This window comes from Buceros rhinoceros, unplaced genomic scaffold (assembly GCF_000710305.1).
Source record: "Buceros rhinoceros silvestris isolate BGI_N320 unplaced genomic scaffold, ASM71030v1 scaffold18075, whole genome shotgun sequence".
Lineage (NCBI taxonomy): Eukaryota > Metazoa > Chordata > Aves > Bucerotiformes > Bucerotidae > Buceros > Buceros rhinoceros.
In genome coordinates, this window is record NW_010412494.1 from 84,922 (window position 1) to 107,896 (window position 22,975).

Below are 22,975 nucleotides of genomic sequence, written 5' to 3' on the forward strand. Positions count from 1 at the left end.
CTGAGGTCAAGCATTTGTTTGTCTGTGATATCCTAGTTCTCTTCTGAAGAGCCAGAATAGCCCAATTCAGTATCAAGAGCACATTTCCCTCAAACTTTCCTTCTTTTTTTGCCAAAGCCATTAGTAAAAACACTAAATGAGGTCACTTCCTCCAGCCTAATGCCTTCACTTTCAACACCATCCAACACTGATGCTATCACAGCCGAGGGACTTCCATAGTGGCCAAGAGCCAGACTTTGACACACATGTCCAGTGTAGCTGTATCTGTCCAAGGCAATTGTTTCCACTGGGAGGCTCAGTGGGAGCTGCTGATCTCCCGCGCAGAGACCAAGACTCCAGTGCAGAAGAGGGCGCATTTGAGGTCTGTAAAATTTCCAGTAGCACAAAAAGAAGAGGATAGATATTTACTGTTTTTCACAGTCGAAGGCAGAACAAGAATCCAGTGAAATCATCAGGCAGCAGGTTGAAACCAAAGGAAGAACTATTCCAGAGTATTTAATTATTCTGTGAGCCCCCTGCTACTGAAATGGGGACACTTAAAATGATAATTAGGTGAGGTGAGGAAGGCTTATCAGCGTCTCTCCAGTGGCTGGATGACACATCCAGCTCAAAGGAGTCCCTCAGCTGCTGACAGTCAGAGTCAAGGGAAGAATGTCTCAGCCCTGGTCTCTCAGCATCCCCTGGTGGCTGTTGTCCTACGCATGACAGGGACAGGTGGCCCTTTGGGAGATCTTGTGTTCTTAAAACAGAATAATAAGGAATGATACTGTCCAGGCAGGAAGCCTTGTCAAGGCAGGTAGCATTCACTTTTAATGCCTATCAAAGGAGAGAAACAGAAGGATTTGGAAATCTGAGGCCTGTTCTCAGTGCATAAGGGACTCTTCAACGCATCTGGGAATAAAGAAAACAGGAAAAGAGGGTTTAAGAATTGTGTAAAACAAGAAGGAAAAAACTGAGATAGAGGAAAGGACTAGCAGGCTTTTTTTGTTTTCAGGCTTCCTGAAAGGACTGCATTGGAGTCCACTGGCTTTGTTTCCAAAGTTGCTTCCCACATTTAAGTTAAATAATGAAAGTCTGGAAAACCCCAAGTGGTTAGAAATGTGCTAAAGTCTCTCCTTATTCTCAGGCATTTCTGGTTAGGGGCAGATCATTAGTCTGGGCTTTGCATAACTGAAGTGGCTGATTTAAGGTGTGTGAAAATGAATTAAAATTACCTGCATAAAGTCACCATTTAAGCAATACAGGAGGAAAGAGTACGAGAGTATCTATCTGCACCTCTCCAGCTGCACTTCTCATCTCCCTCCCCTCAAAAACATCATTGGTTTATTATGCAGATATGTGCAGGCTGCATCTTTTGTTAGGTTTCATTGCAAAGCTAATAGCCAAGGCAGTTGTATGGATAAGCAGAGGCTTAAATCATTTGGAAACTGTTGCGAGAAGACAGATCTGATAATAATAACCTTCATGGCTGGCAAGTTACAGCTGCTTTTGACAATTTGTAACGATGAAGGCTTATAGTAAAGTTAAGAGCTAAGTACCTGTATCGTGCCATAGGATCAATTTCAATTCCCAAGTTTAAAGCTTCAAACTTTAGACTGCTTTTGTCATCTTTGAGATTGCTTTGTTTTTCTCTAGGTTAAAAAGGAGTTGTGGGGAGGGGGGTTAGAAATGTTAGAGTGCTGATTTTCATTCTGATATTTTTTTTTTAATACAGTGGGACAGCTTAGTGAATTTATTTCAGTGCAAAGAAAGTGTAGTCTTATTGAAGCCACAGGTGTCTTTCACTTACAGAAGGATGTTGTGTTAACATGTTTTGCATCATCTCAAAACATTTTTATTCTATAGTGGTGACTTTGGGACTGCACATAGGTGATGATTATAATAGCACGTTAAGAAATCTCTCAAAAAATGTGAAATGTAAAAAGTCTCATCAGCATCTGTAGGTTGCACCAATAGCTTTATCAAAGAAAAAATTAAGGAAATGAAAAAATGCCACTGGTACTGTTTGCATGCTGGCGCTGAAATTGGTGTGATGGCTACAGATAATGAATGGCTAATGGTTCACAAGGAGTCCAAACACAAAACCACGGGTCTAAATTTAAGAATACAGGTAATACTTGCTGACTCGGTAGGCAGCTGTATATTACAGAACATGAACGTTAATTCTAGAGCACTGCTGTGGTGAGGCAGTTGGTACCATTCTTAGCTGTATTTTATTTGGAGGTTTCACTGGGAGTGAGAACATGACCTTCTGCAGCATAGAGCATCAGTGACAGCACTTGGGGACTCATGTGTCCCAACAGAGTATTTTGAAAGTGGAATGGGTTCAGAAAAGAGCAATGAGAAGCCCAGAAAATCTGCTTCACAATGAATGATTCAGAAAGCCATAACTTTTCAGAGAATCAGAGAAGATTGGGGTGGTTGGGTCACCATCAGTAACTAACTACAGAAGGCGGAGAATCTGCTCATATGGGGCTGGCATGTGAGGACACGAGATTTAGTCGTTGAAAACTGAAGGGAGACCAATTCAGATTAGATGCACATTTTTAAATTTGAACAATTAGTGGAAAGGCTTGTCAGAGGATGGCACAGGCTGCCTATGCCTTAAAACAATGATATGGGGAGAGCACTTCTTTCTAGAGAGACACAGCATGGCTTGGTCACAAAATATGACCCGGATGCAGTGATGGCTGGGTGAAATGACCCAACCTGGGCTATGCAGATGGCCACGGAAGAAGATTGCATTGGCCTGAAACTTAGGAAAGCTGTTTGTTTACCTTGCAGTTTACAGCTCGTGATCTAAAAGCAGTCAGCAAATGGGGATAGTGCTGCCTTCCCCTCCGCCTCTGAGAGAAGGAGGAATTTAGCAAAAGTTAAATGACTTCTGGGCCACACGTTCTGGGCTGGGACTAGAGCCTGCTTGTGCTGCATTTCCTCAGGTGGACACCTCCCTCCTTTTCCCCAGGCAGGAGTACAGCCTGACCACAGAGGCATTTGCAGTGATTGAGACAAAATTTGGTTTTCTCCTTAGGGTATCTCTCAGAGCCCAGGAAAAGAAATAATGTCATGACATGCATCCAGGTTCGTTAATGAGGGATGTAGCTGAATTAGATGCCTAGTTACCAAAGGGGTATCTTTTCCAAGCTCACTGCATCGGCTGGTTTGGCAAACACTTCCCACAGTCAAGGTGCAAGCAGCTGCTTTTACATCCAGAAAGGCAGCTTACAGGCAAATCCCAGTTGTAATCAAAGCAACCAATTTCAGATGATCAAGGTCTGGCTTTTCCTGGGGAGAGAAGGGATGTGTGCAAGAGAGAAATGGGGTCAGGCGATGGGTTAAATTGCACCTAGACATGATTTGACAATCACTCCCCTGATAACAGCTTATAATGTTTACAATTTGTCTTCTGTTTTGTTTTGTGATTTCAGGAGCAGAAGGCACAGTGTTCCCTAAATCTATAGAAACTCCCAATGTCAGGGCAGACCCCTTCAAGGAACTAAGGTAAACTTTGGAATATGGTTTAACGGTAACTCAGTGGCACCTTGCTGGAGTTGTGCGTACTGCTGGGCATCTTTTCTGCTTTTGCATAAGAGCTTGGGGGTTCACTTTGGAAGGCATCGCCGAGAGGATGCCATGGAAGAGAAGGGATCTGCCATGTTTATATATAATACAATGAGCTGAAGGCAATCACGGGTCATGAGAGCATCGTTTTCCTCTGTAACATGCTCTGCATACCCTGGCCTCAGCATTTGAAAACAAATAGAGAAATCTTTCCCTTGTTGTGCAGGGAGGTACTGGAGTTCGGGCTGAATCACAGGGAGTAGCAGCAGGCAAAAGGATAATGCTCTCCAGCATTATCTGTCTTGCAGAAATGCAAACCCTCCCTGACTTACACAGGGTCTGGCTGTACGTGCATGTAACTGCTGACACTCACACAGATGCCACTTGCTGACAGCAATATATCGGGAGGCAATAACCAGCACAGCTCTTGAGAACCAGCTTTGCCCTCAAGGTAATGCTGGGCATTTCACTGCCTTAAAAAAAAGAAAGGTGTGGCACTGCAGGTTACTCTGGATGATGAGTCTCTGAAAAGAGACTAATCATGTGACCTAATAAAATCTTGACTGAATCTCCTCATATCTTCTGACCAAGAGAGCTGTAGGGCTTTGTCATCAATGCTCTGATTATCTTTCCTTAGAAAAAGAGAGGAAGAGAAGACGTGAAAAAAATCTCCAGAGGCCATCATGTCCTTAGGTCTTGGGTTGCAAACTCTCCTTCTCTGGAAACTGCTGGGGATGAAGCAATCTTCAGAAAGCTGAAGTTGCACATAAGCGCTGCAGATGTACTGTGGGTGCACCGAGATGAGAGAGGACATCTCATTAACTCTCTCTGCTCTGATACCAGGGATGGTTATGGCCCAGCTGGATCACTGGGAAGATGAAGAATATCCTGGCTGCCTTCCCTTGGGTCCATCTCTATCTTTCAGTTTCTGCCTGGGAACACTGATTGTCCCCATTTTGCACTCTGGCGATCGTATGCCAGACAAGTGCAGGGTACTATGATTCCTTTTGTTTTGGAAGCTTGTTTTCTATCTCCAAGCAGTGGCTTTTACCCTGCCTTGTGGTTTTCCCAGTCTTGGTATACTTGCTTTAAAAAAGAGGAAACAGGGTCTTTGCTCAGCCTGACATGCAGCTGTTGGGGCAGCTCCAGGGTCTGCTGTGGTGGAAGGAGCCCCCGGAGAACGGGGTGTGGTGGTGCAGAGCACATGTACCCGCCATTTCTCCAGGCAGAGCCAGGAAGCGCAGCAGTCGGTGGGTGGGTGGATTTCTAGGTGAGGTTCAGGTAACAAAGGCTTTCTGGCACAGTCTTTGGTTCCTGACATTTTCAGGAAAAAAAAAAATAAACAGAACACCAAGATCATGGTTAAAATATCCTATAGTATCTAAGTACCTTACAAAACCAGGTCCCATTTTCAGGAGTGCAAGAGAGGTGTGAGATTTAGATCTAAGTTTGTGGTTACCTGGGACTTTGCTAAACGTGAGAAGGGAATTTAATCCAGGTAAGTGTAGGATGTCATATTAGAGGGGACAAATGTGAATTAAAATGGCCTCAATCTGATTGTGTATGCTTCTGTTCCAAAGAGAATTAAGCTAAATGAAATCTAAATTAATTAATGGCATTATCCGTGCAAGGGATTGATTCAGTATATTTGATCTGCTTTAAATTCATGTTTTTATTTCACTTGTTCTATGTAGAGAGCTGTTAGATAACTCACTTCCTTTTAAATTGTTGGACTGGGTGGGAAAAAAATCCTGTTAAAATCTGGTGTCTTTTTCTTTTTTTTTTAAGGGAGACTAACTGAATAGGATTTACCACGAAACAAAAGTCCCACAGGGTCCTAAATTACTTTGTGTGCTTCTGAAAATTATGTCTTGGCAAAAATAAGTTTTTTCCACCACCCTGAGGTGAAAAAACGCAGTGGTAGCACTCTGTAGAGAAGGCGGGGTTTCCCAAGAGCTCTATTCTTCCCAAACCAGGAACCATCCATCTCTCCCTCTAAATGTTGGAGCAGTGGCTGCTTCTTAGGTAAAACGGTGCCTTTTGGGTGCAGTACAGAGTTAATAGAGAAAATAATCTTACTCTAGGGGGACATTTTTTGGTACCTTCCTGTTTTGATAGCGGAGTGCGTGCATAAGGTGTCCTTTTGGCCTATTTAAAGATGCTGCAGTAAAATGGGCCTGAATGGGATGGCAGCCCATGGGTCCCAAGCTGTCACACATTGCTAGGAAAGCAGTGTTGTAAACATGCACGCAGTGGCTGGCTTGACTCTAAAAGACCTTTTCCTGTAATAAGTAGTGCAAACTTTCTTTCCTCCTTAGGCTGAAGTTCTTGAGGTGGGAAAGTGCCCATTCAGCTATCACAGGCTGTCACCAGGCACCAACCTCCATCACTCTTCCTAGACCAAATGGTTACAATTAGTTCCGTGATTTATCCATTTGCTCTTTTCAGTACCGTACTGACTCCCACTTTTTCATTAGGTTCATTTCAAAATAAGGTGACAGCGACTGTCACTATTCGAAGGAGAGGAGACCAACTGCTCCTGTCGCCACTGGGAGTCAGACCATCTGTATGTCTTCTTTCCCTTCCTCCTCTCCTTAACAGACAGACTGATTTCCCCTGCAAGACAGGCAGTAAGCTATCATGCCAGTCCTCTCTGTTTCTTTGCTTCTTTTCCTCTCATCTCCCAAAGGTCTCCAGTCATGACCACGTGTCACAAAGACTGACACGCTCCAAGTGACAGCACACACGTTCTCAGCAGACTTTCTGTCCCTGTTTAGCTGACGAACGGTGTTCAGTTCATAAAGCCTAATCTGTGTATTAGTAACCGGCTGCTCTACAAGATGGTCACCATCTGGGAGAGCAGACAAGGTGTGGTCCTCTTTTCTGAGTGCCATTTATAAAATACTTCTTTTTCTGCCATGGTTTAGATAGAGAAAATTCAGGTGGCAATATGTGCATAGCACAGCATTTTCCTTACGTGCTAAGCCCATTACAAGTCTGCAGGAGTCGCACTGGTTTTAGTTTGAGCCAGGTCTGAACTTTGCTGCTGAGTCTTCTCAGGAGGTGCTCTCCCATGCTGCAGGCAGACTCGTGTGTCCTGAAACAATCCTATTCTGTATCAGTTGTATTAGGAATGCCAGAGCTCATAAATGTCTTGCTTAGTGCAGGTTGTTATTAATGGTTCTTGATTCCTATTTGACATCTAGAATATTCTTTAATAATGACCTAAAAACTAGAGGTGATTGGAAAACTATTTGATATACTTTTGTGAACATTTTCATGGCTTTATTTATTTAAAGTAATTTTAGACTCTGAAAGTTTTGGTAGTTTTGGGTCCTAATCTGGTCGAAAACAGTAAAAAGGAAAACAAATTAATTCGAATTATTTTCAGATTCTTGCAATGTTTAACACTGCTGTTCAGTATCATCTCAAGATAGTTTAGGGGAAGGGCTTGAGAGATTTGTTTGGACGTGGAAATATTTGTACTCATCTGCTTTGACTCTCTCTAATGCAGGTTGGTATCTTTGACATATGGTAATGTGATTGCCTATGTGTAGAAGTGGAATTCAAGGTGACCTTTCCTCACTGGATTATTTTAGTAGCATCCAAGCAACTTGTCAAGAGCGTGTCTTGAGAGCCTCTTCTTGACACTGGCAGGAATCACCTGCCTTTCTCTATTTGTCTTCTTCCAAAAGGCAAATATATGCCGAGGAGGCTAACAGAAGTTGTCCAGCAAACACAAGATCAGCACTCTTCCAAGGTGAGGGATAAAAGGCTAGACTAGCCAATGAGTAAGGAAGAAGGGAAAAAATTTGGGGGGAGGGGATTAAAAAGTGAGTGATCCAATATAAAAAAAACTAGCAGGAGGATGTTTTTAAACTTCTACGTTCTAGAAGCTGGGAGGGTGTGTGCCAAATAGGCCCTTGTGTTATAATGTCCATCCCGGTCCCTGGCCTCAGAGGTAGCCTAAGGACCTCCCCAATGTCCAGATCATGCTGGGCAGGGGCACCTGGAGCATGAAAACCTGATTTAGGACATTTCCATTCCCAGAGTTGATTAGAAGAAATCTATGACAGCATGAAATTCACACTGTGAGGGGCAAGCACGCACCTGCAATTCATCCGCAGTTGTAGGTTAAAAATGCAGTAAACTGCTCATCCAAGGCCAGGAAACCGAAGGATGACTATTTTTCCTGTAATGCACAAATATGGTTAAGGGAGAATTAGTCCCTTGGGCTTAAGGGGGTAATTTTTGACCAAAGTTAATTATGAAGCACTGAAAGTACCAAATGGCAGATGAAATGTACTTGCAGCTTGATTTTATTAGTACTATTCTACCTTACTATGTACAGTACTGAACTATCCAAATAGTCCAAGTGAGACCCATTGTGACAAAAAGCAATTTACAGTGCTCAGCTAATGTAACAGTACTCAATTTGCAAAACAATAATTCTTACTGGATTAAGGTTTCTCTCAGCTGTGTTACACATGGCAGCGGAGACATTTGCAATAAGTATGAACACAAATAATGTTTCTGTCTAAAACCCATTACGTTAATAAAGATTAAGACAGCAAAAATTAAGAGGAAGTGCAAAAAATGAATGGTATGAAGGAGGAAATAATTGGTGAGAAATGGAAGTCATTTGTAAAGACTAGTGTGTGAAACTGAAACACTGTTTAGTTTACAGCAAACACTTGGGGATTCCTGTGAGTTGTCAGCAAGGGAATAATGGCCAGTGTTGTCTCGTACCTAGCTGGTGTTATTTTCCGATTGATTTACCACAATGGATGCAATTCGTTTCTCTGCTGTACCAGTGCAATCCCAATAATTTGGGGAGTTCTACCATCTTAAAAGACAACAGACTTTTGCCTTGGGATGAGCTTTACTGTCCACTTTGTAACAAAAATAACTAGGTTTATATTTCACAGGTGGGTTGGATAGATATGACAATGTCCACTAAAGTCAACACAGATCTATCAGCATAAAACTGAGAGAACAGGTTCCTGGTTTCCAAACTTAAAGCTTGTTTAAGTGGACCTTAATGAGTTTCTTTTGAATGGCAGAGGTCCTCATCACTCTCCGTCTAATCTAGGAGACCACATCTGATCTAACAATTTTCCTGTGACAGCTAAGGCTTCCTGAAACGCTTGCTGTTGGATGAAACTTTCTCAGAGCAGAACTCACACTGATTTCACAGCCGCTTTGCTTTAGCCTTTCCTCCTGTTGACATCCCTTCAAAGCTGCTCCCTCTTCTGTTATAAAGACAAGCCACAGCCCTCCCGAATCAAAGGCAGTCTTTCCATAGGCTTCCTGTGGGCGGTGTATTAAGATCTGTTTATCCCACTGGATATAAAGCTTGGAGTTAAAGAGGCAGGTGATTGCTGGGGCTTTCCATCTGTTAAAGTATTTCTATTGCAAAGAAGGGGAGAGGGGGATTGCTGTTGCCTTTCCTTAGCCCAGCAAATCTTCTCTTAATGGCCTTCATCTCTTTCACACCCAGTACCAGGAAGGGGGGATTTAGCTCTTGGTGTTCTTTCCTTCACTATTTTTAGCAGGTGAAGCCTAGATTTGGATTAGACACTCAGGAGCACGTGGCTGGGAAATGGCAGAGATGTTGGCAGAGCTTTGCTGATTTATCCCGGCTGGAGAAATCATGGCCCTGCCCTGTTCACAGTGCTGCTAATGGCATCTGTCCATAGACAGACACAGAGGGCTAATGGACAGTGAAAGCAGGCTTGGCAGGAGGGCGAGCTTGGCACAAAGGTGTTTGAACACAGTGTATTGCTGAAGTAAAAAATGAGATAGGTTCAAGCCAGGGAAAAAGACAAAGCAGTCGGAATTGGTGGTTGAGCAGCCTGCGGTGGGATGTGTGGCTCTTCCCGGAGGCACTCGTGTCCCCTGTGCTGCAGGAGTGAGCGGGTGCGAGAGTGTGCGTACTCCACCAGAGCTACATAGCCCTTCGAGTCAAAGCAGGAGTGGGAAGAGGGAAGTAAAGGGCAGATTTCTGAAGGAAATTGCTGCCGAGTGACAGAGCTTATGGGATGGAGAGCAGCAGAAATACCCTTCTCGTTTGGTGGTTGGTGGGAGGACACACAAGATTCCTCCTGCATATAAATAAGCAGCATAATTGCAATTGGAGCAGTGGCTCCAGACAGAGATCAGTTTAACTTTTCCTGGGCCCTGAATGATACACAACAGCTTGGTTCATTATTTTGTCTCTGCACTTATTCTGTAGGGGTTTCCTAATGCAAACAAAGCCTTTTTCTAGGAGATATTAATCATCAATCCTGACTGTTACCTCAAATTGAGTATCTTTCTTGTATACAAGATCTATATCCCACTTAGGTGCGTTGTGCCCAGGATTGTCATTAGTTTTCAGCAGCAGAATGTCTCTTGTCCCGTTACCAGAGCATTCATCTAACCTTCAAGTGCCATCCACAAAGGTGCATAAGGCAAAAATCCTCTGGGCCTTCAGAGAAACTCTTAACCAGTGTGACCGATCTGTACAGTCAAACATTCACATACATGAAGTATGCAAACATGAGCTTTTTTTGAGTAGCAAACATGAGCTTTTTTTGCTTTTTTTAACTCTCTGTGTAGAACACCACTAACCGCGAGGAGAAAATTGATGGTAATAAATGCGAGGTCTGGAAAAAGTGAATTACAGCCATTTCACACTCCTGTGGCAGACTCTTGTTGGTGAAATGGCTTAATATTTAATTACAGTGCTTGTCCTTCTCTCAAGTGCAGATGACATTCCTCCAATAGGCTTTGCAATGACATCTGTGGAAATCAGTTGCAGAGCTTATTAGTTATTCATATAGTACATAATGTTGACTATGCACTGATTAAAAGGATGCGGTGACACACCTAACATGATGTATCTGTCTAGTAGGTTAGTCTGCTCCCTGAGGTGGTGTTTTTGGAAGGTCTTACAGAAAAAGATGAAAATACCCTTTAGCCTCTAGAATGCAAATCTTTAGAGAAAATATTGCCTTTCATTTACATTTTGATAATGATTAAAGAGGGCTGTGACGTTCCAGAATGGCATGCCTTACTTCTCGTGCCCTGGGGGGAATACCTGGTCTGCCGGCAATAAGGACCCGTTCTGGAGCATCAGCTGTAGTAGGATCTGCAGGTTATTAACTGCAGCCGTAAGTGTTCTAAGAACACTCGTTAGACAACTACTGGGAGAGAAGGGCAGGCAAACCAGCAATTGTTTCAGTGCAAGCTGGGCAATGTTTCCCTTGTAGCAGAGTCTGGCTGGTGCTGCTCTTTCGTGGAGTAGTTGGGAGATGCGGCATTTGTAACGCTGTGAGAGGCTGAATAACTGTGGTTTTACCATAACGGTTGTACTGGAGGGAGAGCTATTTGTGCTAAGGATATTGAGCAAGAAATACAGAAGTAAATAGAAAGGTGGCAAGGAAAGCACCTTACCCACTTATCACTGTGAGCCCAATCCTTTGCAAATACTGTGATATCTAGGACGTAATCGTGTTCAAAATAACTGAATAGCTCAGCAGAGAAGATTTTCCTTTGAACACTGTTCTTATCTTAAAGAATGGCAGGAATGTAATCCGCTGAGCACCATGTTTGCTTTTGGGTAGCAAATACACAGTTCTCTTTAATATTTCTCTCTATCCCTTTATACTTCTCTCCAGCTGTGTATCTCACATTTCTAAAACCCAAAGTGAAGAGTAAAACAGGCGAAATAAAAATCTTTGCCTTACTCAGCACTTGGTACCTGCTTTTAAGGAAGGACTATCTCCCTGCTGCCTCTCTGCGCTCTAGCCTGGGAGCCCTCACACAGAGGTCCCCCCACCCACAGCCCTGCAGAGCCCAGCATGGGAACCACAACTGGATTTTGGTCTGCTGAAGTTTTTGAGGTTTATGCTGCAGTTATGAACCAGCTTCCTTAAAACAGAGCATTTAACATGGACTTTTTTTTAACCTGCTGCAAAATAGGGGAGGACAAGTGTGGACTCCTGCCCAAGTGAGGAGTTCCTCAGGGTTTTGCTACCTACTGCTGTCTGCTGATGCCAGAGGGTTTGGTTGTGTCAAAGCACTAATACTTATTACATACTGTGAGGGCAGTACTTTGAGCTATAGAAGTCCACCGTGATTAAAAAGGGCACTTCTACAAATACACTAATTGTACTTCAGACTGCAGTCAGGAATCGATAGCTGTTGCATAACCCTATTAAAGAGAGGAGAAAAATGTGTCCATAACTATAATGGGATTCTTTCTTTTGAAAGAAGTATGCTGTGTACTTATTAAGAGAAATCATAAATATTCACTGTGCCTACAGAATCTTTATTCTGAATTTATGTTTGCTGTGGAATAGAGTTGTTTTCTCTAGGCCAGACAGGACTATCTATGTCATTTCCTCGTGACTTCAATTGATTTTATCTTTTTAATGTGCAGTGGCTGCTGCTGCTCTACTCCTCATGTATATTTTGCAGTATGGATTTATCTTGTGGGTTATTGTGGCACCTCTGGCTGTTTTGAATAGTAATAATTTCTGATCAAGTAACATTGCTGAGTTCATGCTAAAGGAATGTCACTCTCTGCTCTCCTATGGTGCTTGGATTCAGCTCTTCTGCGGAGGCAGCACATGGCTACTGAGAACCCCTTTCAAAATATGACTAAGAGTCAAACCTGTGTCCCTCTTCAGGGGCCGCTGCACAACTCAGAGTTGCTCATAGTCTCTACCTCATCTGGACTGACAGTAACACATTATTAGTGTGTGAGCGTTAGCTGTGTGCTGCTGAGCGCTTTCTGCTGGGCTCAGCAGTGCCTTGACTCAGCAGCGCTGGACTGGAGATGGTCAGTGACCCCTCTTTCACCTTATGCGTGATTATGTCCCATGAAGGGAGGAAATGAAAATGCAGAAGCTACTTGTGCTGGCATAAGCTGGCAGGTGGTTCCTCTTTCTCTTCTCTGTCTTAGTGAGAGCCCGTGGACTTTGCTGCCTCATTTCCAGATTCTGCTGACACTGAAGCTGGCACTCCCCTGCTTTGGTTGCCAGCTGAGTTGGCATTGAAGTGAATCTCTAATAAAAGCAGCATTTTTTTGAGGCCAAACATGTGAAAGCGCTGTATTAAGGGTAGAACATTGCTGGTTTGAAAGGCTACGATTTCATCCATCAGCAGAGGTGGCTGCTGTAAATACTTACCTCAATACATACATGAGGCCAAACGTGAAAGCGCTGTATTAAGGGTAGAACATTGCTGGTTTGAAAGGCTACGATTTCATCCATCAGCAGAGGTGGCTGCTGTAAATACTTACCTCAATACATACACACGGCTTTGCTGGCAAGTAAAATAACGCTGTGTTTCACTTCAGCTGCACAAGGAGAGTGTGTCCTTGGATAGAAGAAGCCGAACTTATTAGCCTGTGTTCCACATGGTGTCGTGTGGCTTCGGGGCCATGCTGGAGATGAGGAAGCAGAAATGTGATTGCAACCCAGTAATAGCCACAAAGCAAGTGAGTGGCTCCAAGACAGCCTGAAAAAAATGTTCAGAAATACAGTTCGGTTCTCCAGAGAGGAGGAGGAGGAAATCTCCTGTGGTGTGGGCAGGAGCTGCAGAAGGAGAGGAGCTTTCCCCCAGCTTAGGCTGACGCAAATGGGTGTTGGGCTCTTGGGACCCTCCTGGCAGTTGTTTTGCCAGCGGAAACTCAGCTGCGATTCTCTGTTTCTCATGTTGAGTTGACCTCAGTTCACGAGTTATCTCTTGGTTTTCACAATACAGAAAGGAAAACACATTGTCTGCCTCCCTGGCTGGTTTCATGTCATTAAGGATGGTTGTGGGAAGGCTGGCTGAGGACATGTTATAAAGTGATACGGGGGAATCAAGCAAGAAAGTAAACCAAAAATCCCCAAACTTAATCCATCAAGGATCATAAAAGAGGTTGTAAAGCAGAGGGGAAACGGCCTCCTGGTGAGTGTGAGAACAGCTGAGAGGGCTGGATAATGAGGGGATGTGCTGCTGTAAGGAGATGTTCCCTGCCAGTGAACTCAGTGGAAATCTGCTTATATTTGATACAATAAGGGCAAAAAGCAAGACACAAAGGGTTTATGCTGCTAGTGCTGAACTGTGTGGCAGTGATAAAAATATGTCATGTCCTGTCCACTTCCTTAAGTATTAACATTTTACAAGACAGAGAAAGAAGTAAAATGTCAATTTCATTTTTTTATTAAGGATTTGGTGTCTTAACTTTAATGAAGGAGTAGTAAATATAAATGGATATTAATGGAAGGTTATTAGAACTGTTCATTTTGATAGAAAATATGCAGTATCTTCGCTTGCAATGCCAGAGGTTAAAGATTATTATTGCTTCCTAAGGTTTCTGAAATTAAATTCTCTTTCTTACGACCCGCAAGGTATGATTGAAAATGTGTGCGTGTGAAATGGTTTGTAATAAATTCATATTGCAATAAAATTCTCTTTAGAAGAAAAACAGGATGTCTTACAAGAGTTAGCTGAGGAGCTCTGTCTAAAGATGGAAGCTTTTTTAAAAACTTGAATAAATTCCTTTCGGAATCTCAAGTGCTGCCGGAAGGATCACCTGGAAAGCACAGAGAAACTTGTGAAAAGGTCCCGAGCTTTCAGCCAGCGGAAGAAACCCAGAGTTCCCTGGGTTAAAGGCTATTTGACTTGAAAAAGCTTTTATCTGGTTTATACACTTCTAATTAAATACAAATGATATTTCTGACAGAGCCTTTTAGGGTTCAAAAATTAAGTCCTTCGTTATTGCTGTTCATTTCTATCTAAAGCCTCCAAACCTCTCGGTACCGATAATCAATTCCTGTTCCCCTGGAGCAGAAGGAACTGCTGGGAGCACAGTGGAAAAAGCCAGTCCCAGCCATACAGTGCCAGGAGATTTGGGCGATGCTTTCTGCTCCTCGCCAAATCCAAATCTTTAGTTTTACATCATCCTTCAGACATTGGCTTAGTTCACCAATGTGTCTTGAAGTACAGAAACTTCGGCAATGTGGGATTACCGAAGCCATTTTAGTGTTATTAATAGGCTAAATCCTGTAGGCAGTGCTTTGGCTTTATTTAAAAAAACTCCCATGAAGTTGTGAGATAATGATGGTCTTACGCAGCACTTTATGTCCCTTGATCACTTCTTTATAATTCACTTCAAGTTAATGAGGTCTTCTTATAAACATGGTGTACGTGTTTCTGCAGGAGCTGGAGCACATCTGGAAAGCCAGGTTCTGAATTCAGCCTTAGCGGGGGACTTGGCCCATCTCTGCCCTGCACTCTTCCATAAATGCTCCAGTTTTGCTGTGTGGGATCAAACTGATCGTACCAAGAAGAGAGTAATTTGTCATTCACTTAGGCTCAGTTCCTCATCCCCGCCATCAGTTCATGCCTAATTCTTTGGGAAAAAAAAAAATCTTACTGAAAATATCAAGAGCAATACTGGTAAAGAGTGGGAAAATGGGACACTAAATCTCTCCTAGTCCTTTCCTGCTCTTTCTTGCTTAGCATGTGACAAATTTTCTAAACCGCCCACTAAATACGTTGATTTTATAGGTTCTCAGCTGAGCAGTGGTGTATCATTTAAACTCTCCATCCATTAGCATTGTTCTGAACAGCGAGAGAGGACCAAGCAATGACTTTGTCAGAATACTTTGCAGAGAACTGAAGTGCACGGCATTCAAGCAACATCACACCAGGAATCTAAATCTATGAGTCTAGAGGTTAGTTACAGATAGAAAGAATAAATCAAGCAATAAAGGATGCCTATAAAAAAGGATGCTGCCTCTTAAATGAAGACACTTCAGAGTTCATCATAAACCTCTGACATATATTCAGTCACTCTGCCTGCCGTCACAGTCTGAAATATATTTCAAGGTGCCTGCGTATTTTATACTGTAACCTGCAATAAATACATGCACATTTTCAATGATGTTGCATCATACCTTGTGAACTGATGTGACTTGAAAGGGGAATCAGTGTCATTGCAATGGGAGTTCCGCAGGCAGAGGTGCTCAGATACACATTAAAAGTGTATCTCTGACTCACGCGGTATGTCAAAATGTCTGTGTGATACCAAAGCAAGCACTGGTTTCATAATCATCTCTTTGGGGAAGCTTTCCTCTAGCTGGATGCCAGTTCTCTGTTTCTAAGTGAAGCAAAGCACACAGCATTTCCTAGTCCTGGCTGGGGTAGGTTACGGCACTGGCTAACCTGCTGGTGGGACTGGACAATTCTGCAACACATTAAATGCTTTGTTTGTTTGTTTGCATTTCCAGAAAGAAAAAAATTGTATATAAACAAAAGCAACATCTTAGGCTGTGTTTTTACTTGGAGTGATGAATAGCAAATTTAACCTTCAAGAGCTAGGGTGAAATTTCATCAGAGCCACTGAATACTTATGTATAATGATTCTCTTGCTCCCCAAATGGAGATTATGGCTCTCTTGAAAGAACAATCGCAAGACTTTTGTAGGACCAATCCTTAAAATTGACCTTCCCTTAATTTTTAGTAGCTGTCAGGAATTAATGGTGTAGCATTGATGTACGGAGCTATCCAGGCCACTTCTGGAGAACTTCCTTCTTTTCAGAGATGAGTATTATGGGAAGGTGCTAGTATATGTGTTATCCGTCAGGACCCACCAGCCAGTTTGCTGCAGTCAAAAAAATGGATCATTTTCTACAGTTCAAAATGTGCACTTTCTGAGAGATTAACAGAGCCGGCAATAATAGTTATTAGTCAATATTTCCAAAACTAACTTAAGACATTGGAGCACTTGAACGATTCATTTTGTATAACGCTTGAATTATCAGAGTATGATGGTCTATACTGTGTAAATATCAGGGGGTCACGAGCTGGTCATTTTAAAAAAGGATGTTGGACAATTCTGGCATCTTCTACTTGGTTAAAAAAAAAAAAAAAAGAAGAAGAAGAACCAAACTTAGAAAAAAAACAGCTCATGCTTTAAGTGCTTGTGGTGTTTATAAGAATGTGCAGACTTTGCAAATCTGACTCAACTGCTTGAAAAATGATACTTTCAGTGAAAGGCTGGAGACATGGAGAAGAGACCGGAATGATAAGTTATTGCATAAGAATAGTACAGCGTCTCCCTGTGGCATGCCTCTAATTTTCTTCTCATAGAAGACCGTATAATCTTGACTTCAAAACATGCCAAGAATTGCCATGGTTTTTAAACAGACCTGTGCATATGTGTAAAAGTGCTATACATAAATAAGGGAGAAGTGATGCCTTGTAGTTGTTCTTTAATTGGCCTATCTGTTTTCTTTCGGCATTAATGTCACCAAAATACCGAGGTCTGAAGAGTTTAATATATGTGAATTGGAGACTTTGGATAGTGTACACAGTGTACAGACAGGTAGATTCAGTGTTACTTTCCATCTGAATAACTCCGGCATGGCCCAACAGCTATTTTCCATTCCAAACCTTAATATACTCATGGAGACGGTGAGGCTGTCGTGTTTTTGAGGGTTATAACTTTGAGTGATGCTAGCTTTGACCATGTGTGAGTTCCATTCTTCTGTGATGGGTAAGGCCCTGATCGCTGGGGAGTTAATGAAGCTGCATGTGGATGGGCAGCCAGCGAGCACGCTACGCTGTGCGAGTGAGCAAGTCACTCCAAAATGCTCTGGCAGCTTTGCCTTTAGCACATCTCCACTTTCCCTGCTGTGCACTCTGCTAATGTAAATATTCCTGAGCTACTTTTATATATACTCAGGCTACCAGCATGTGTCTCTACTTTTTTCGTGAAACCTTACGATTTCTTACATTGAAATAGGAGAGTTCAGAGCTGTTTGAATTCTATTTCTATATTCATGGCACAGAGAACAGTGAGAGCTAGAGCTGGATGTCACAGTCACAGGAGAAGCTGCATTCCTCTCCCCAAATGCATCCAGAGGGTCCTTACCCTTTTGGAGTGAGATGCCGAAGGTCTCCCATTTCCACACCAAACCCTGTGACAACCCTTGATGCACAATGCAGAGCCCGTAGAAATAACTGTGCTGGCTTTGGCACTGGAAGAGGAACAGCCCAGCTACCTGGCAGCTTTGCACAGGATGATTTATCCTCCCACGTTGTGTGTTGCTCCACATGGAATTGTTCTCTGTGCATCAGCCGTGCCTGCTCTGCAGGTCTAACTGAGCCCAAGGGCTGGTGTTCCTGTTCCTCAACAGTAAGTGTGCACAGCACAAACATGACAGGCCCCACCAGCAGCTCTGACATCTCCAGTAGCAGAAAGGACTGGTAGACTTGCCTAAGAGGAGCTCACAGTCTCATTTGCCAGACTAGTGTAGGCTAGTTCACTCTCTCAGTGGAAAGCAAATAGAAAAATCATTTTCACAGTGCCCAGCAATGTTTTTCTTCCAGGTTGGCTGACCTGAAGTGACATTAGTGTCCCCAGAGCTTCTGAACTTAATCATTTCCAGTTGATGCTTGCCTGCTTGAAGCAGTCCTAGTCCACCCTCCAGTGTGTTCTTCCTGCCAGTCACTATGGGAACAGCAATCAAAGCTCATATTTATGGCTCTGTAGATGTCCAAGGTCACAGAGCACAGGTCTAGAGGGAACAATTAAAACAGGCCTGTCCAGTTACACCTCTTGAAGCTCTCCCCACATTATACCTCTAACTAGAGCAGTAAAGTTAAAGCAGCGTGACTGTCAGGATGTGACTGCTTTACGAAAGAGATCCTTTAGAGGAGATAAAGATACTCGGTGTACTGCTATCTGCAGCAGCATACTAGGAGCGTGGTCAGCATCGCCAGATAAACCCTGCCCCCAGCTTCATCTCCACATCCCCACTGTAGGAGCACCCAGCACCCCGGGCAGGCATTTCCCCTGGAGGGGCTCAGCTCAGCAGGCGTAGGACGGCAGGTCCTACCTCATCCAACACGAATGCTGCTGGCATGGAGTTGTTAGAACTCTTTTTGAAGTGGCTGGTTTAGGGGGTTGTGTGGTTTCAGTGGTTTTGCCCTGGGTACTTCATTGCTGTCATCACCCATAAACTAAGAATTGCAAATGTTTGTTTTTAGGGTACAGCAAACGTTGTTTGTACCTGGTGACTCGCTCTATAGCAGCACGCAGGAAAAGAGAGGGCTGTGGGAATCATTGGGGTAAGGGGGAGGGAGGAACTGCGGTGGACTTAATAACATCTGATGGACAGAAAAGTAATTCTTGGGCAATTTTCTAGTTTTTAAGAGACAGCTGTCTCCCTCTCCCCTCCTGTTTATGCCAGAGTCAGGTTTTATTGAGAGACCTGTGTGATGGGACTCACGATCTCATTGTCCATGTTTTATTGAGCGTCCTTCCCTTCAGCGTTAATGTGGTATGTTATGTAAGAATGAAAATCGTTTAGGCCAGCAGATCCAGCAGCAGATACTACATGAAGATAAGATACACTTACCTCCTTCGCATGCAGTGAGCACAGGAAGATGCCACACCAGAATTTTAAAAACAGGCCAGCAGGCATGTGCATGTCTACAAATGTGCAGTCTGCTCTAAGGGTCCTGCTCTTCTAAATATTTTCCCTTCCAATTTACAGCTAATTGATTTTGGGTAACCAGAGCATGTTTGCCTAATATTTTCTTACATAGGATTAATTCCTAAACGCTGTCGATGAAACGAGTTGTTACTGTGCATAATGCAAAAGAGAGTCCTTGCACCTTCTGTGTCCTGAGCAAACAAGAGAAGTCAAAAGGAGACCAGGCACAGCACGCTGAAATTACATTTCTGGTGGTGCACAGCAGCGCAAGGGCTGAGGCAGGAGAAAAACCAGGCTGACTCCTATTACCTCTCATCCACTTCTAAATTGCTTTGAAAAACAAATACCCACGGCCGCAATAAACTGGGACGTGTTACCTTCCTAAATCACTGCCGAGTCGTGGTGAATGTTTGGATCTGACTTGAGAAGTTGTATTTGATATCTGGGCAACCTTGAAGTCCGACTGTGAAAAATGAAAGGAAAACTGATTACGGAAATAGGAAAATCTGTGCGCCATTAACATTGAGAACGTTATTACACATCTTGGAAAGGGGAGACAGGAGTAACCAGCTTCACACGCCTCCTCGCTACTAATTTCTCTGAAGGAATTTTTCTGCTGTATTTATCTGATACAGATGTATAGGTTTCTATATGACCTATAGATTTATATAGATTTATATGGCAGACTTGACGTTCAATGTCAAAACAAGTGAGGTCCTCGTAACGCTAGCAAGGGGGTAGTGGTACTGGTTTGAACTGGAAGGTCCAATGTTGAACGTGGCTTCTCAGCATGGTGCGTGGACACAATGCAAGTTTCCTCCCTTCCTTGAGGCTGCAAAATGAGGACTGGATTCACTGTTCTGGAACCAGAATTAAGCAATCCTGGCTGCTGGAACATGGAGGTGTTACAAGGAATGCTGAATTTTCCCCGTGCTAGGGGAGTGACGGGCCAGCCCTGGCGTGTAGCACTTTTCGGTCTCTGGGGAGCAGGTGTCGTTTGTCGTTTGTCGTTTGGCTGAGCGGCAGCTTCGAATGGTAGAGATCATGACGTCTCATACGTTTTGCTTCCAAGAACAGAAACAGACCAACATTTTAAAGAGACGGGAAGAAACGTACCCTAACTCCTGCCCTGCCTGGCTCAGTGGTGCTTTGGTCACTGACACAGATGAAGACCATGGGAGTAATTTTCACCCTGGTGGTGGCCACCCACAGAAAGTTGTCCAGATTCCATGTGCATGGGAGGAACCTAAACAGAGTTAAGTTCTTGCTGTTTTTTCTCCCCCGCTGCTACCTACCAAGCAGACAATCAATACATAATGATAATGTGACTGCTGGGAGGTACCATGAGGGTGCAGGCAATTCAGAAAAAGCAAGGAATTCCAGGAAAAAAAAAATTACACCTTGCAGCTTTGATTGTTGTTGGTTTTGAAGACTGTAAACTAACCACAGTTCTTTTTTCCCTTGCAGTGTTTCATCATTCTTACTGTTTTGTTTGCCCATGTAAAGGAAAAATTAAAGTTGATTTTAAGGTCCAATTTCCTTTCCCAAAGTTACTCTGTGGACTTCTTTTAAAGGCAGTACTTGGGAAGTTAGTGGAGTTACCCCTGCATATCTGGGGTCTTTCCCATCACATGAGACCATCTGGTGAAGTTCCTTGTGGAGGTAATGGCTCAGGACCACACTCTGCAACGGAGCTGGCAGTCTGCTCTGAGGAAGTTTTCAGGTGAATTGCCTTGGGTACTAGGAGAAATCAGCAGCAAAGAGTTGCCTGTCTCACTTCACGGTGTTGGGGAGAATTACTCCTGCTGGCGGTGCTGAGCCATCCCCACCTCTGCTACACTGCAACAAACCCGGGGAGCACTGAATGCGCTCGGACCTGGGCACAAACGCAGTTCATCACAAGCTGGAAATTTGATTCCAGTGCTTCAGCAACTAAGCCAGTCCTCCTACCTGCCTGGCTCTCTTTTTAAAATCAGAGTAAAATAGAGTAAAATGAAATGGAATTCCCAGCTAAAAACCTGTTCTAGGAAGTGGATATGCCACTTAGTGGTACTGCTTTTCTGACATTAGTTCTTTTTTTTTAAAATCCATTTCATTTCACCTCCATTTGACCCCTCACATTAGCAGCTGTAATTGTCTCTTTGTTATCTACTAAAATGTCATATAAGAGAGGTTATTCCAGTCAAAAATCAGACTTGCCCAAGGAAAGATGGCAGTAACCTCATGGAAGTCAAGAAACATTAAACATTTTCTCATTTTGCTGTAGTAGATCCAAGGAACTGGAGAACAGATTTCTACACATTAAAACAAACAAGATCAACAACCTACCACATGGATGCTAGCGACAGCACAGTGGCAGATATCAAACAGCATAAGCTGAGCCAAGAGACGGGTTCGCAGCTTCCTGAGACAAGCACCTGCAAGATGCAGTGTTTCATAGCTCCCAGCTGCCGCCAGTTCCAGGTGGCGCAGGATAGGGATGTAGCTGCCCCGCGCACGGGTGGGTTTGTGCCAGTATGGTCAGCTCCCAGCACGTGGTGAATTGCCACCACTAGGCTCAGTCTTTCTTTGAGTTAAGAAAAATACCATCTAGCAAATCTCTCTTGGAAGATTGCCAAACCTTGCCTCAAAACACTTGTTTTACTCGGGAGTCATTATATGCGATAGATAAACAGAAAACAGTTTCATTTCTAGTTGAAGATAAATTGACGCTAAGAATTTGCAAAACATCCTATTCCCAGAATTAAAGTAGTCCCTTTGGAGACATCTCTGTACTCTCTTCTTTGGCAAGTTGGGGTTTTTTTGTTCCTGATCTCTTTATCTCTCTGCTCCATTCCTCCCTCCACCCACACAATACCTTTATTTTCTTCTCTGCACCATTTCCCAGCCTATTTTCCTTTGCAAAATTGAAAGCAAGAAATTAGTTGGGAATCTCAAATAGCTTTCAGATTTTCAGTTCTAGGCTGTCAAAGAGCTTTGAGACTAACTTCTGCAGATACTCCCCATCCTTCCTGTTGCCCTGCCAAGCTCCTTGGTTCCGGAATGGCGACTGGTCGGACAGAGGAGCACTGGACCCCTCTCTTCTCTCAGTCTCTGTCCTGTGCAGTCTTGGCTGTTCCTGAGCTTTGTCTTGGCAGTCCTCCAAAGAAGACGTGTGTGTTTGTCAGCTATTTGTATTCTTTATTGCACATTGTAAATGTACACGGGAAGATTTTCCAAGTTGTCAAAATAGGTTACTCAGGAGTCTTATAAAGGAGGGATGTGAAGGAATCTTGCATCAGTGGCTGCATTAAAAGTTGGCTGCTTTGGTAAAAAGCAGGTTTCAGTTCAGGTACGTTTGATACAGGAATGAGCAACTGATTCCAGGCTGGTGTATGCCAGAAATCAGACTAGGCACTGGCTCTTGCCCTGTCCCCTGGCAGTATCCTGCACAAGGAAGTGTGCGTGTGCTTGTGATGAAGTGAGGCTGTTTTGTGTCTGCCGGACGGCAGGGCAGGGAATTGCACCTGGAAACAGGAGCTGTGCCTCTGATCAGGGAGCAAGCCTGCGAACAAGTGGTCTTGTTCACTCTGAGCGGGAGCCCAGCACATTTGAAAATGTGCAGGATGGTGCAGTATTGGTGCATGGTAATGGGATGGATTTGAGGAGTTTGGATCATTTCTGTGGCCTTACACGTGCAGACTTCTAACTGTATTGCTGGTGTAAATTGTGACTGTGAAAGGCCACGACTTCAGCATATGCCTCCCTTTGGATTTACAGTGTATGTGTATTTACCATTTTGTGAAGTATACTGGGGACAGCAAAAGGTACATCTTCTGCATAAAAATGAGAAGTAGCTGAATACCTGTTATATGTTCTATATCAGAGGGGGAGAAATGACTACAAATTTGTGGTTGACAAGCTTCAGAAAAGGTTCAACCGAGTGTGAAAAT

At 43.4% G+C, this 22,975-nt stretch overlaps 1 protein-coding gene across 1 annotated transcript in view; it reads left to right on the plus strand.

The window, feature by feature from the left end:
- SGCD (sarcoglycan, delta (35kDa dystrophin-associated glycoprotein)) overlaps positions 1–22,975 on the plus strand; it is a 70,647-nt gene that overhangs the window by 34,948 nt on the left and 12,724 nt on the right. Inside the window, 1 exon segment of the mRNA XM_010136424.1 lies at positions 3,429–3,501. Coding sequence (XP_010134726.1) covers positions 3,429–3,501 — 73 coding nt within the window.